This window comes from Thunnus thynnus, chromosome 1 (assembly GCF_963924715.1).
Source record: "Thunnus thynnus chromosome 1, fThuThy2.1, whole genome shotgun sequence".
In the NCBI taxonomy this organism is placed as follows: domain Eukaryota; kingdom Metazoa; phylum Chordata; class Actinopteri; order Scombriformes; family Scombridae; genus Thunnus; species Thunnus thynnus.
Genome location: NC_089517.1, coordinates 22,200,891 through 22,214,389, shown reverse-complemented (window position 1 = coordinate 22,214,389; position 13,499 = coordinate 22,200,891). Strand labels below are relative to the sequence as shown.

General features: G+C 39.8%; 1 protein-coding gene across 1 annotated transcript in view; it reads left to right on the top strand.

The window, feature by feature from the left end:
• Window positions 1–1,455: 1,455 nt before the first annotated feature.
• The window catches only part of LOC137183790 (chromodomain Y-like protein 2), a 36,839-nt gene continuing 24,795 nt past the window's right edge, over window positions 1,456–13,499 (top strand). The window contains exon 1 of the mRNA XM_067591091.1: window positions 1,456–1,787. Coding sequence (XP_067447192.1) covers window positions 1,764–1,787 — 24 coding nt within the window. The 5' untranslated portion in view covers window positions 1,456–1,763. The remainder of the gene's footprint in view (window positions 1,788–13,499) is intronic.

Below are 13,499 nucleotides of genomic sequence, written 5' to 3'. Positions count from 1 at the left end.
CTCTGTTAAACAAATAAAATCTCCACTGTCTGAGATCCCAACTCAGTGTTTTCACTGACTTGTACCAATATATTATAGACTCAGATACACTGTGATATGATGGAATACCAGGAAATGATGACCAGTTATTTCAAACACATCCAGGAGTGACTGCAGGCTTTTGATAATTTCTTATATTTTGAGATCTGTCATGAAATATTTAGAAAGTGGACAGAAATTTCCAGCATCACAGACAAGATCACTCAGTTCTTGTTAGTAATGTTAATATATTCACAAGCATATGTTTAGGTTCAGCAACTCCAACAATTAGGCCCTTGAACTTCCAACATGTTTGCAAATTAAAATTGAGCTAACATCTGTTATTATGCAAAAAGTTATTCTGGGAAGTAAATTTCAAATACTTCTAACCAAGCACAGTTCTTATTAATATTAAATGAAGGGCAAAATAAGAGGACAGTTTGTTTTTACATCAAAGAAAATGCTTTCTATTAAAAGACCTTGTTCAGATAATTATACTTTGTAGCACACACACAGGAACAGTTATGCTCCAAATCTAGTGTGGCCTCTACCCAGCTTCAGCATCAATAATTTGAAACAGACTAAATTTGTTTTCACGTACACGTTCCTAGACACAGGACTGAATGTCAAAGGTGCTCTATAATTTTCTTTCTTGTGTCTCTTAGAAATATGAGTGGTAGTGACTAGGGGTTCCTTGAATTTGGTTGACCTTGTGTGTAGATGCATGTGTCATCAATACCTTCATGTTAAAGGGGAAGTTATAAATAAATGACATTAAATGAAAATGAAATAGTCATACATGTATGATCTAGTTTCCCATATTGATTCAGTCATTCCATTAGTTTTTAGTCATGCTCCACTTCTATCTTCACTTATGAAGAACTTCAAGAGCAGCATTACATCATTTCACAGTCACAAAAAAATCAATAAGTGATGCGCTTACCACATTAATCTATACATTCCATAATGCTGTGAAGTACAACACTAATGACGTTTATAAGCCTCCTTATTGGATTAGATCATTTTAGCAGGTGCAACAGGATGAGTCAAAGTGTAAAATGGAAAGCAAAGATATATTTTTATTTTTTAACTATGTATTTTTGAATGTCAGCACATTGGTTATTTTGATAATTCATACATTTTAAACATAATACTATGGTTATTGTCAAAATGATAGCAATATTGTTATCTTGCACAGGTCAGTGAAAGGGTGTAAGCACGAACGCCAATAAACATATTTTGCAGCTTCCAATAGCTCATACTTCGTTATTATTAGTAACTATTAATTTGTTTTAGATGTTTCAGGTGTTGCCTTGACAGTTAAAGTGGGCAGGTAGAGCGGGTCATAGTAAGGGATCTGTTTCAGCTGGTGTCTTTGAACACAAGACATCTAGCTATCATCTCCTGTTGAGTAGTTGGATTGCAACAGTGCTCAGAAGAGCAGGGCGCATGCAGACCGTCAGGCTGTGCATTCTTGCCGGGGACTAATTTTCAGTCCTCCACTTGGGTCTGGGTAAACAGCACCGCCCCGATGGTTGTTTGTTTTAAGTGTGGAGCGATCCATCGCACAGCGCCGGGCTCGATTGACACTGTCTGCTGATCTGCTACTGCGGATTGCTCAGAATAACAAGGCTGCTCGCTAATTCCCGTCTATCGGGGCTTTCGGCGAAACAGCGAGAGTAGGGTCCAAAAAAAAGCCAACAAGGCAGGCAAGAACGCCGCGCCGCCGGAGTCCGCACCCCAGAATGGCTTCAGGAGACCTTTACGAGGTAGGATAAAATCATGTCCAAGGAAAATGCTCTGTAATATTGACGAATAATGGAATTAGGAAGTAAAGGGGAGGGCGTCGCGTAGTGTATGTAAAAAGCGGTGTCCTAAGCCCTTTAACAGACGAAACTAACCCTTCTCAAGCTTTGCGAAGACAAGGTTGGTTAATTTATGCTTATACTTTCTGTCGCTTCTGATATACTTTCACACGATTCTTGGTGGTTATAGTAAATAGACAAGATGTATTTTACGGGCTGAACTCCTCAGTCTGTCGCCGAGTTGAAAGTCGTGGTAAAGTGACAGCAGCGCTGAGCGGACGGACATGGTGAATAGCTACAGACGGAGTGATGGTTCTGAAGGTGCGCATACATGCCAAAAGATATTTAGTCATCGCAGCCTTTACAGCGGTGTTCGCAGGCTGTTTGGCATTTAACATGAGATATGAGTTTATTTTTTATCGAGTGATGTAAGCGAGTCTGTGTCAGCTTTTTTCGTGGTTGATGTGTGAATTTGTGAAATTATAACTCTGACTGTGTTGGGCGTAAAAGTTGCCCAAAAGGGTGGCAGGAAGGTCACGCTGCCCTCGTGCGCAACATCACTCTGGAACCGGTGCTAGAATTTGCATGTCGACTGGTTTCAACATCAGCTTTACTGAATCAGTCACTTGGTGTCATTAGGGGCTGTTACGTTGACTAGGTGTCTTATGTTTCAGTTCATGGTGGTGACAAAGGGAAATTGGGGGATTTGAAATGGATATAGTTAGACATGACAAGCTTGTTTTAAAAGTAAATAACACATTTTAAACGTCCTACAACATTCCCATTTCAAAAAAAGGGGAGGGGGGGGGCGGGAGGGGGGTCCACGTATGAGTGTTCAAGCAGATAACATTATCTGCTCACAGCACAGACAATGTGTTACCAGTGAAGTAGGACATCAGTTAGAAGACAATACATCAAATAAGTCAGAAGCAGTTAGTTATGACCTTTTCACAAATGGTGTATTTCCAGTTAGGATAATAATTACCATTAATGTTCTATAACTTTGAAACACACTTAATTTGGAATACAATAACACACTGCTGCCAAAAAGAGCATCCATGGACTAAACCTGACACAAGGCCATCCTTAAAATATCCCCCACACCCACCCTTACACCCTCTTGTGCTCACCTAAATGTTCACACGTTCATGTGTTTCAGCTAACAGTGTTTTACAATTTGAGTTTTAACTCCATATTTCAGCATAATTAATTGCATCTGTCAGAGTGGCTAAGGGCCCTGTGTACATGAACTATCTATTTTTTACTAAAGATTTGACACTGAGCAGCAAGACCTGTTTGTATGTATGTCTTACATCAATGCAGCAATAGTGAGCAATGTTGTTTGTAAGTTTGACTTCTAGATTGAGGATGCTGTTTGTTCCACATACACTGTTGGTTTGATGTGAAAGCAGCCTGTACCATTACCCTGTGGGCCCTGGAAATTGATTAGTTTTCTGTGGAGGTGATTGACTGATCAGTGCTCAACAGGCTACTGAGTTATTATCATTTATTGCTCGTTTGATTTTTTTTGGTTAAGAACTATGTTTTATTGGGGTTGTTTCCCAATCAACATGACTATAGCTACTGACAGTTCTGTTTATAGAGTCTTAAATTGAGAAATTGACCAGTGTTTTGTGGTGCTGTACAACTTCTATTTGAAAAGTACCAAAATAAATGTCTGAAACTGGATGTAGGGAGAACAGTGTTCTTCTGTTGTTGGGGTTGATGGCAAGTAATAATTTTAACCTCTTACCCTCCCCTCCTCCTACCATAGACCTATTTTTGTCTTTTTTTTTAGTGGGGACAGGGGATCTTTAGGAGGAGATAGTAGGTCAGCAGTATATGCCACATAGAAGTGGTATACATCATCTGAAAGTTGGGAACCTGAAGATTAATTTGAGATGCAGCACTGTGTGTCAAGTTTTTCTTGTCATAAATCTGTAATAAACATTTTGTTTTGGTTAGTCAACTATTCAAATTTTGTTGTCTGTCTGTTTGAAAGAGTGTATAAGGGCTTATAACATTATGATGGAAGTATATGATGGTGATTTTCATGCTCAATTATGTCTCATAAGTTGTTGCAGCAATTTTTAGGTTGATACCATTTGTTACACAGATTTGGTGCAAAATTTAACAGTTTTCGACCACTCGAGAATTGATAAAAATGGTCAAAATGCCACATTAAGACACCAAGACCTTGAGGAACACCATAGAAAAATGTATGCTGTAATTTGGTATCAAAAACTTTTGACATTTGGAGATTTCTATAAGAATTGCATTTTTTGGTAAATGGATGGCAAGCACTTCTGTTTTGGAAATAGCTCAGAAACCCTCTTATTGTCAATAGAGCCACACATCCTCTGAATGCCCTCGGTCTCTAGTTTGTAGTTGTAAAGTTTCATGAGGCTGTGATTATCCCACTACAATGAAATGGCTACTATGGGGACTAACATCATCACACATGAATACAACTGGGCTCATTGAATCCACAAGAGTCTCAGCTTACCAGTCATACCAAAATTATGCAATTCCAAGACTGCTTAGGGACCTCAGTATGCAGAAATATTCAAATACACCATTTTTAGAAGAGGCAAAAATAACACATTTATACTGCATGCAAAAAACTGCATGGTTTTTGCCCAAATCTGCATGGGATTAGCATAAAGTGGGCATGTCTGTAAAGGGGAGACTGGTGGATGCCCATAGAACCCAATTTCATTCAGATATTTTGAGGTGAGAGGTTAAAGGACCCCTTGAAAATGGCCATGCCAGTTTTTCCCTCACGAAAATTTAGCCTGGCTTTGGAGCATTATTTAGCCCCCTTCCCAGCAAACTATTATGACATGGTTGCACCAATGGATGCCTTAGGTTCTAGTTTCATGTAATATCAGAATCATCATTGTAGCTTTAAAACTGGGCTACAGCTTCTGAAAACAGTAATGTTGGCCAAGGGCGCCGGAGTCCTTGGGGAGTTTAAGAGGTCAAAACAGTTTTTGTGAGTGCCAGCACAAAAAACTAGTTAATAATGTTATATACAAGTAATTTGTTTGATGGTACTAGAGGAGACTTCAGTTCCCTGTCGTTTTTTGTCGGTTGTCTCTTGAGATTTGATGTATGGGACAATTATGACAGCTCAGGGGTTAAAGGACCAGGATATAGGATTTAGTGGCATCTAGTGTTGAGGTTGCAGATTGCAACCAACTGGATACCCCTCCCATTAGCCCTCCCCCTCCCCTTCCAAGCATGTAGGAGAACCCAAGGTGGCCGCGGAATTCACGAAAAATGCAAAAGGCCCTCTCTAGAACCGGCGTTTGGTTTGTCCGTTTTGGGCTACTGTAGAAACATGGCAGTTCAACATGGCGGGCTCCGTTGAAGAGTACCCACTCCCTATGTAGATATGAAGGACTCATCCTAAACTAATGAAAACACAACAATTCTTATTTTCAGGTGATTATACACTAATTAAAACATAGGTATGAATATTGAATTCCATTTCTGCTAAGTCCGCTCCGCTAGATGCCATTAAATTCTACACACTGCATTTTAAGAGACAGAAGAAGTCAATAAATGTTGTACTTCATTAATCCCAAATTGGGAAATTCTTGTGTTACAACAGCAGGTTATCCAGGCATTGCACGGGAACCATAAATACTAAAATATACATATCAACACTAGAAGAGTGAAATATATATCTATAGAAAAATAAACACAACAAATAACAAAATAAAATAAAATAGCTCAATACAAGAATTTGAGAAAAAAAACCTTAGCATACACTGAAAATATAATAAAATATAAACTATGAACAGAGGATAACATACGTTATATGTACATTAGAAAAGTGTGCAAAGTTGTTGAAGGTTAAAAATGCAATGAGGTAGAGTAGGAGTAAAAAGATGTGCAAATTCACCATGAGCAAAGTTACTGAAGGAGCAAAACAGAGTGGAGTTTGGTTGAGACAGAAACTATAAAGCTGAGAGTTATGAGAGTTCTCTGTTAGACAGAGGTGAGGTGTTGTAGAGAGTTATTGCTTTGGACAGGAAAGATTTCCTGTATCGGTCCTTGTGACAGCAAAGCTGAACCAGTCTGTTAGAGAAAGTGCTCTGCTGTCTGTCTAGTAGGAGGTGGAGAGGGTGGCCAGGATTATCCATAATGGATCCTCTACACCACAACTTCAAAGGTGTCTGGTTTGTAGCCAATTATGGAGCTGGCCATCTTAATCAGTTTATTAAGTCTGTTGTTGCTGGCTCCAATGCTGCTCCCCCAACAAACTACAGCGAAGTACAGTGCACTGGCCACAACAGACTCATAGAAGATTCTCAGCATCTTTCTGCACACATTGAAGGATCTCAGCTTCATCAGGAAATAGAGTCTGCTCATCCCCTTCTTATGTACAGCCTCAATGTTGGTCTTCCAGTTCAGTCTGTTGTCGATGTGGACGCCCAGGCACTTGCAGTCCTTCACCACGCCAACATCCTCCCCCAGAATACACAGGGTTTGTATAGCCGTCCTCTTCCCTCTGAAGATGTTCACCGTCTCCCTCCTTGGCCACGTTCAGAAGCGGATGATTTCTTCCAGACCACTCCACAAAATTGTCTACCAGTGCTCTGTACTCCTCCTCCCGCCCATCACTTATACACCAAACCACTGCAGAGAACTTCTGCAAGTGGCATGACCTGAAGTGGTATTGTAAGTCTGGGGTGTTCATGGTGAAAATGAAGGGAGACAGCACAGTCTCCTGTGGAGCTCCTGTACTACTCTCCACCATTTCAGACAGGGCACTGCCAAGTCGGACAAACTGCGGTCTGCCTATCAAGTAGTTGGTAATCCAGGAGATGGTGGATGTGTCTACCCTCATCGCTTGCAGCTTCTCCCTCAGTAGCAGTGGCTGGATGGTGTTGAATGCACTGGAGAAATCAAATAATGTGATTCTCACAGTGCAGCTGGTTTTATCCAGATGCGAATGAGTTTGCTTAAGCAGGTGGATACATCATCCACTCCCAGATGAGGTCGGTAGGCAAACTGCTGAGGGTCCATTGATGATTTCACTTGCAAACTAAGGTGGACCAAGACCAGTCTCTCCAGCACCTTCATCACATGAGATGTGAGGGCAGCTGGTTGATAGACCTTAAAGCCAAATGGAATCGTCTTATTGGGAACAGGAACCAGACAGGATGTCTTCCACCAGTATCTTCTCCTGGCTCAGGCTCAGGCTGAAGAGGTGTCACCGAATAGCAGATAGCTGGCTGGCACAGGTTCTCAGAACCCTGGGGCTTATAATGTTGGGGCCTGCCTTGGTAGAGTCTCTTTAGCTGTCTCCTAACCTGGCCAGTAGTAACTGTCAGGTGGGAGAGGGTGCTTGTTCTCTCAGTGGAGGAAAGGCACTACAAAGCTGGGGGGTTTGGGACCAATAGGCCTTTTCCATACAGGTGCTGGCTTGGCTTGACTTGGTTTGACTCGGCGCGTCAGTCCAGCATGGCAGAGATTTGCATCTCCATTACAATAGGGTTACCCACTTGGAGGTGTGTGTGATGTGTGTGTCTTGAGTCGAAAGCAGCGGGCTGTATACATCACAGCTGTGACTAGTGGTCAAAATTGAGGCTGTAAAACAGAGGGTAAACATATTTCACTTCCTGTAAGTTCTTCACAATAAAAGTCTTCTGTTAGTTAGTCAGTTGAAAGCTTTTAATATGAAGCAGCAGCAGAAGGAAATGTGTTTTCATCAGCAGTAACTTAACGTGGGTCAGATACAGCTGAAAGCAATCAAGAAATGGTAAAATAAAGCAGATATCTGAAAGTACAAACAGAAACACAGGAGAGAAACTAAATTTCAAACCACAGAGATTCAGTTAGAAGCTACACAAGTACTGAGAGCTGAACACACAGAGACTTTTAAAAACAGCTTTCTCTCTGGTCTCCAGCACAGACATGAGTTGAGTCTTGCAACACACACTTGTTTGAGGGGGAAAAGCAGGAGAACGGGGGTCATCACGGGTTGGCTGTGGTTGGTGAGATGTCACCGTAACTCGCTTGGAGGCGGTTCGGGCACGCTTTGGCCCAACTCCGGAGATGGGTCATCTCATGCGACTTGGCACAACTTGGCATGTTTAAACTGGTAATGGAGACGCAAATCAACGCAGCATGGTTTGACTCGGCACTGTCAAAGTGCCAATGGAAAAACCCTACAAGGAACTCACCATGGGGGATTGAGGGGGGAAGGGCGAAAGCATTGTGGGCGGTCGGGGTGTGTGAAAGTCTGCGTGTGTGTTGGAGGAGACAGCTGAGGGCTGTGAACTAAACCTGTTTAAGAAACAATTTAGCTCATTTGCCCTTTCCAAACTGTCCACTGGTTGTCTGTCTCTAACCTGAACCCAGTGACTTCCTTCATTCCAGTCCATATATCGCTTGCATTGTTCTGCTGGAGATTGGCCTCCAGCTTCCTCTCATAGGAGTCCTTGCACTCCCTCAGCTTCACCCTCGGGTCATGCTGCACACTCCTCAGTTCTTCCCTGTTCCTAAAACTGAAGGCTTTCCTTGGCTTGTTGTCAGGGAAGCGGTGTACAGTCCGGACTGGCAAGGTGGTGTGTTCACAGAGTTTTATGTATTCTGTGATGCAGTCTGTCATGCTGTTGATGTCTTCCCTGTGTGGCTCACAAAGCACATCCCAATCTGTAGACTCAAATAAGTCCTGCAGTGCCTCATGAGCCTCCTGAGTCCACCTCCTCACATTCCTTGTGGATACGGGCTGCCGTTGGACAAGAAGGACCTACTTTTGTGTCAACAGGACAAGGTTGTAATCAGATCTGCCGAGAGTAGGAAAGGTAGTGGCACTGTATGCATCCTTAGCATTTGCATACACAAGGTCCGGTGTTTTATTGTCTCTAGTGGGGCAGTTAACATACTGATAAAATACTGGTTTTGTTTTGCCTAGTGTGATATGATTGAAGTCTCCAGTAATGGCTACAAAAGCATTGGGATGCTGAGTTTGAAGTCTTGCAACAGTGGAGTGAATGGTGTCACACACTACCTCTGTATCAGCTGATGGAGGAATGTAGACCGCAATAACAATGGCGGAAGTAATATGGATACATCCCAACAGCTAGCAGTTCAGTGTCTGGGCCACAGAAACATTCCTTTACATTAACATGTCCGGGATCGCATACAGTCAAACCCTCCTCCCTTCCTCTTACCGCTCCATCTATCAGTTTACTCTTAGATGTGTTGAAGATATTTTTAGAAAAACAATAACAAGGTGATTCCAAATGGCACTGCGGCTCACATTTATACAGGAGGGTTTCACTCATTTCACACACACACTGGGCCATCACTAGCTGAGAATAAGCTTAGATATTTTCAATGAAGAAGAACATCCTGACATCACTCATAGCTTTCTAAAAGGACTTTGTGAAGCTTAGAGTTTGGTTTACCCGATGATTCGCTTTATGTAGCTCTTCTAAGACATCCATGGGTTTACTGCTCATGCTCACTGTCCCTATAACTACACTGAAAAAAAAAATCTGTATTTTAAAAAGAAGGAGCAAGACAGCCTGGTTCCAGACCTCCAAATCTTTTTTTATTCAGCAAATGTGTCTGTTGTTGTGCTGATTGCTGGCTGTTCCTGGTTGGAAAAACAACCAAGCCAAATAGAGCTTTGTAGGTGGGACTAAGACTTAATCATCTTCCTGTGCCCGATGCATAAAAATGGCAACAGTGACAAGTGTGGATAAGATCAATGGAACTGTACAGGTTTTTGTAAGTCAGCTTACAGAAATAACAACTCTTAAATTAACATCATTCATGTCAACTGCTCATAGCCACTGCTACTGCAGCGTCCATGTAGGTTGAAAATTATGTTGATAGGATGGGTACATCACATGATTGTTTGGACACCCCTTCCCAATCAGAAGCAGCTATGAAGAACACAATCTTAAACTGAGGGTGCTTTCACACCTAGTCTGTTTAGTTTGGTTCAAATGAGCTCTTGTGCTTTTGTCCATTTGGTTCGGTTAGTTAGGGTTGTGTGAAAGCTGTCAATCACACACAGGTATGGACTAAACAACTGGAATGAGATCACCAGAATTGCTGTGTCTATCGGTTTGCCTCCAAGCGAGCTCTGGGGCAAGATTTTGTGACAATATATATGTGATTTTTACCTTAATTTGAACGCTAAACTGCCATTATATCCATCTGCTGATCATGGGAACTGTCAAGTGATCTTATAAGCAATCTATAGGCAATGTACAGTATAGTATATGTTTACATCATAATTTGGTAACCGTGGTAACACATACGTGTGTCAGCATGTGAGTGCAGAGAAAGAAAGTGAAAGTTAAGCCAGAGATGTGTTGCATTTGCGGCCCACTATTTTGGCAGTTCCTCATTAAAATGTGAATAACGCATACAGTAGCTACCACATATTACTGAAGCTCTGCTTGCATCTTTTTTTTTTACCTATGCTAAAATTTGGCACAGATATTCATGGTTCCCAGAGGATGAATCCTAATGAGTTTGGTGATCCCCTCACTTTTCATCTAGTGCCATAAGCAGGTCAAAGTTTCAACATATTCAGTAAAATATCTCAAGATCCACAAGATGGATTGGCACTGAAATTTACGAAAACATTCTTGGTTCCTAGATGATTCTTTCGAATGACTCTGGTGATCCTTTGACTTTTTCTCTAGCACCACCACGTGGTTTTTGTGGTTCAGAGCAAAATGTCTCTCAAAACTCATGTCCCCCTCAAAAGGAACTTTAATAACTTTAATAAGTCACCAGTCAATCTTAATTTGTCTAGTACTTTGGTTAATGACTAGTGACCAGTCTCACAGAGATGCTAGCATGGCTTTACACTCTTAGTCTTGTTTCCTCCTAAATCAATTCTCTATGCGCTGCACACACTTTGTAACTGCTTACTGTAGTGTTAGCCTGGAGAGGTTATAGACAGACATGTGTGACTTTGATGACACATGGTGTTGCTAGCTGCTGCTTTTTTCTTGCCAGCATTGAGTTTCCTGAGATGGCACGAGGCGTTCTCACTTTGAGCTAGGCGTTATGAGGGCCCATATATGGGTTTTGGTTTTGTGGTTGTGGACCTGCTGTAAATGACATTAAAATGAATGTTGAATGAATTGTTTTAACATGAATTTTATGGGGAAAGGCTCAAGCATTTTTGAAGTAGTTTTCTAATTGTTTTGCACTGTATCAAAGCATGATATAAATGTGAGAAAACTCTCACTATAAGATCTTTTTTTATCTTATTTTATTTCACACATATAAAGATAAAACATGAATGAAATATAAAAAGTATGTGTGAGGGCCTGGTAGAAACCTGCAATGGCTTACATGAAAACTACACCCAAAAGACATACAAAAGGTAAAATACAAACATACAAAATCACCAATACATTTTAAATATAAGTGTTCAAAAAATTGCACTAAAAATAAGAGTAAAATTCTAATTACAAAAAAATGCAGAGAAGCAGGAGTATTTCCGTATTAACAGTATGAACAATAATTACTAGGAGTGATCCTTATTGTTCCAAATCAAATATTTTTCACAGCAGGGCATTTTTAAGTCTCTTGTTGTATATATAGGCAATGACACAAATGAATCCATTTAATGTACATTTTCATTCCACAAGATAACTCCATGATATTTGATAGAAAACTGACCATGTGATGTTTTATACAAAGGAAGATGAAGATTCTTAGCCTGTCTAGTTGGATAATTATGATATTATTATTATTATTAATTATTAAAAAAAATAACATCTAAAACTGTAAGGTAAATCTGCATTCTTATATCTCACTTTAAAGACAAATGTACAGATTTGAAGAATGTTAATGTCAAAAATAGCCAACAACTGCAGTTTAAAAAAAAGAAGTGCACTTGGTACAACAGCAGTAGCAGCAGCAATATTGTCTGTATCTGTACAATATTTTGTACAGATAAGTTGGGAAAGTACTTGCCCATACAATATTACTTTATTATTATTTACTATTATTAGTATGTTAAATATGGATAAATAAAACTATAATGTAATGTTAGGAAACATTTATTTTGTACAAAACCTCCTTAAAAAAACCTTATTTTTCTCAGAATACCAAGAGATTTGGTGAATGTATTGCAAACAAAACCAACTTGTTCTATCGAAGAGAGTTTATCATCAATCAGAATACCTAAAAAATGTGTTGATGAAACTTTTATTATTTCCTCATAATCAATATGAAGTTTAATTTGCTCATTGTCAATTTTGTTTCCTGCAAATAGCATGAAATTAGACTTTTTGACATTTAATGGCAACTTTTGAAACCATATTAAGTAATTGAGAAGATCATGATTTAGTTCTCTAATGAGAGTTGTTAAATCTCTATATGAGACAAAAAGGTTGGTGTCATCTGCAAAGAGCAAAAGGAATCTGGTGTTAGATACTGCATTAAGATCATTTCTATAAATAGGGAATAATAATGGTCCTAATATGGATCCTTGTGGTACATCATATTTTATCAGAACATAGTTACTGAGCCACTTAAAAACATTACCATGAAATCAATATCTATGCATTTTTGAAAGCAAAATAGCACGGTCAAATGCTTTCAAAAGGTCTAAAAATATACCTATTGCGTACTCATTATCAGTAAGTTCTAAAAGTGTCCAAAATCCATACTGATGATTATACAGAATATTGCATGAGTGTTCCAGGATTCTTTTCTACACTAATTTTTCCAAAGTCTTTGAAAAACATGGCAATATTGAAATTGGACGACAGTTTGTAAAGGATCCTGGATCACCTGTTTTAAATGGAGGAATAACTTTAGCCATTTTTAGGTCAGAGAGTATGATGCCAGTTTCCATGGATAATGACTTCTTTGATTAGGAAGGTGCAAATTCCATTATGACCCAGAGCTGATTTCTTTTCTTCTAATATAATATCATTCACCTCATTAAAGTCAGGCCAATCAAAGATGGAGAAGAACCTTTTATATAATCTAATGGATTAACTTTTGTATCAACATTCTTTTTGGCAAGAGCTACACAAAAGGATCAGTGAAAGTAGAACTTCCATTTGTAAAGGTTGAAGGAAATTGTGAGGATGATTTTTTTATTTGGAGTAGCTGATTAATAATTTTCCATGTAGCCTTGATATTGCTATCAGATTTTATAAACTGGTCACAGACAAACCTGTTTTTGGCTGCTCTAAGGAGATAAATGTATTTGTTTTTGTATGATTTATAAATAGCTAAATTTAATACCACACTGATGTCAACAGTCCTGACATTAGCTGGATGTTTCCAGGTCTTGTTGTTTCCTTGTCTTGTGAGTGTCCCTGCAGTAGAGTGGTGCAGTTTGTTCATCGCTGCAGATGATGGGTGAAGACCGAGCATCACTTATGAGCATGGTCAGAAGTGTGCTCTGTTCAACACTAATCACACCCAGTAGTTGACAGTTGATATTGGGGTGTGAAATACATTTACATTTACATTTTTCATTTAGCAGACGCTTTTATCCAAAGCGACTTACATCTGAAACTGATACAACACAAGCAGGGATCTAGTCAGGAGACAACAACACGAGTAAGTGCCATAAAGCTTAAGATAGAGTCTGATAGGGCATAGATGCCCACAGGCAGTGCACCAAGGCAATGCATAGAGTGCATAGATTGCATAGAAACAGGG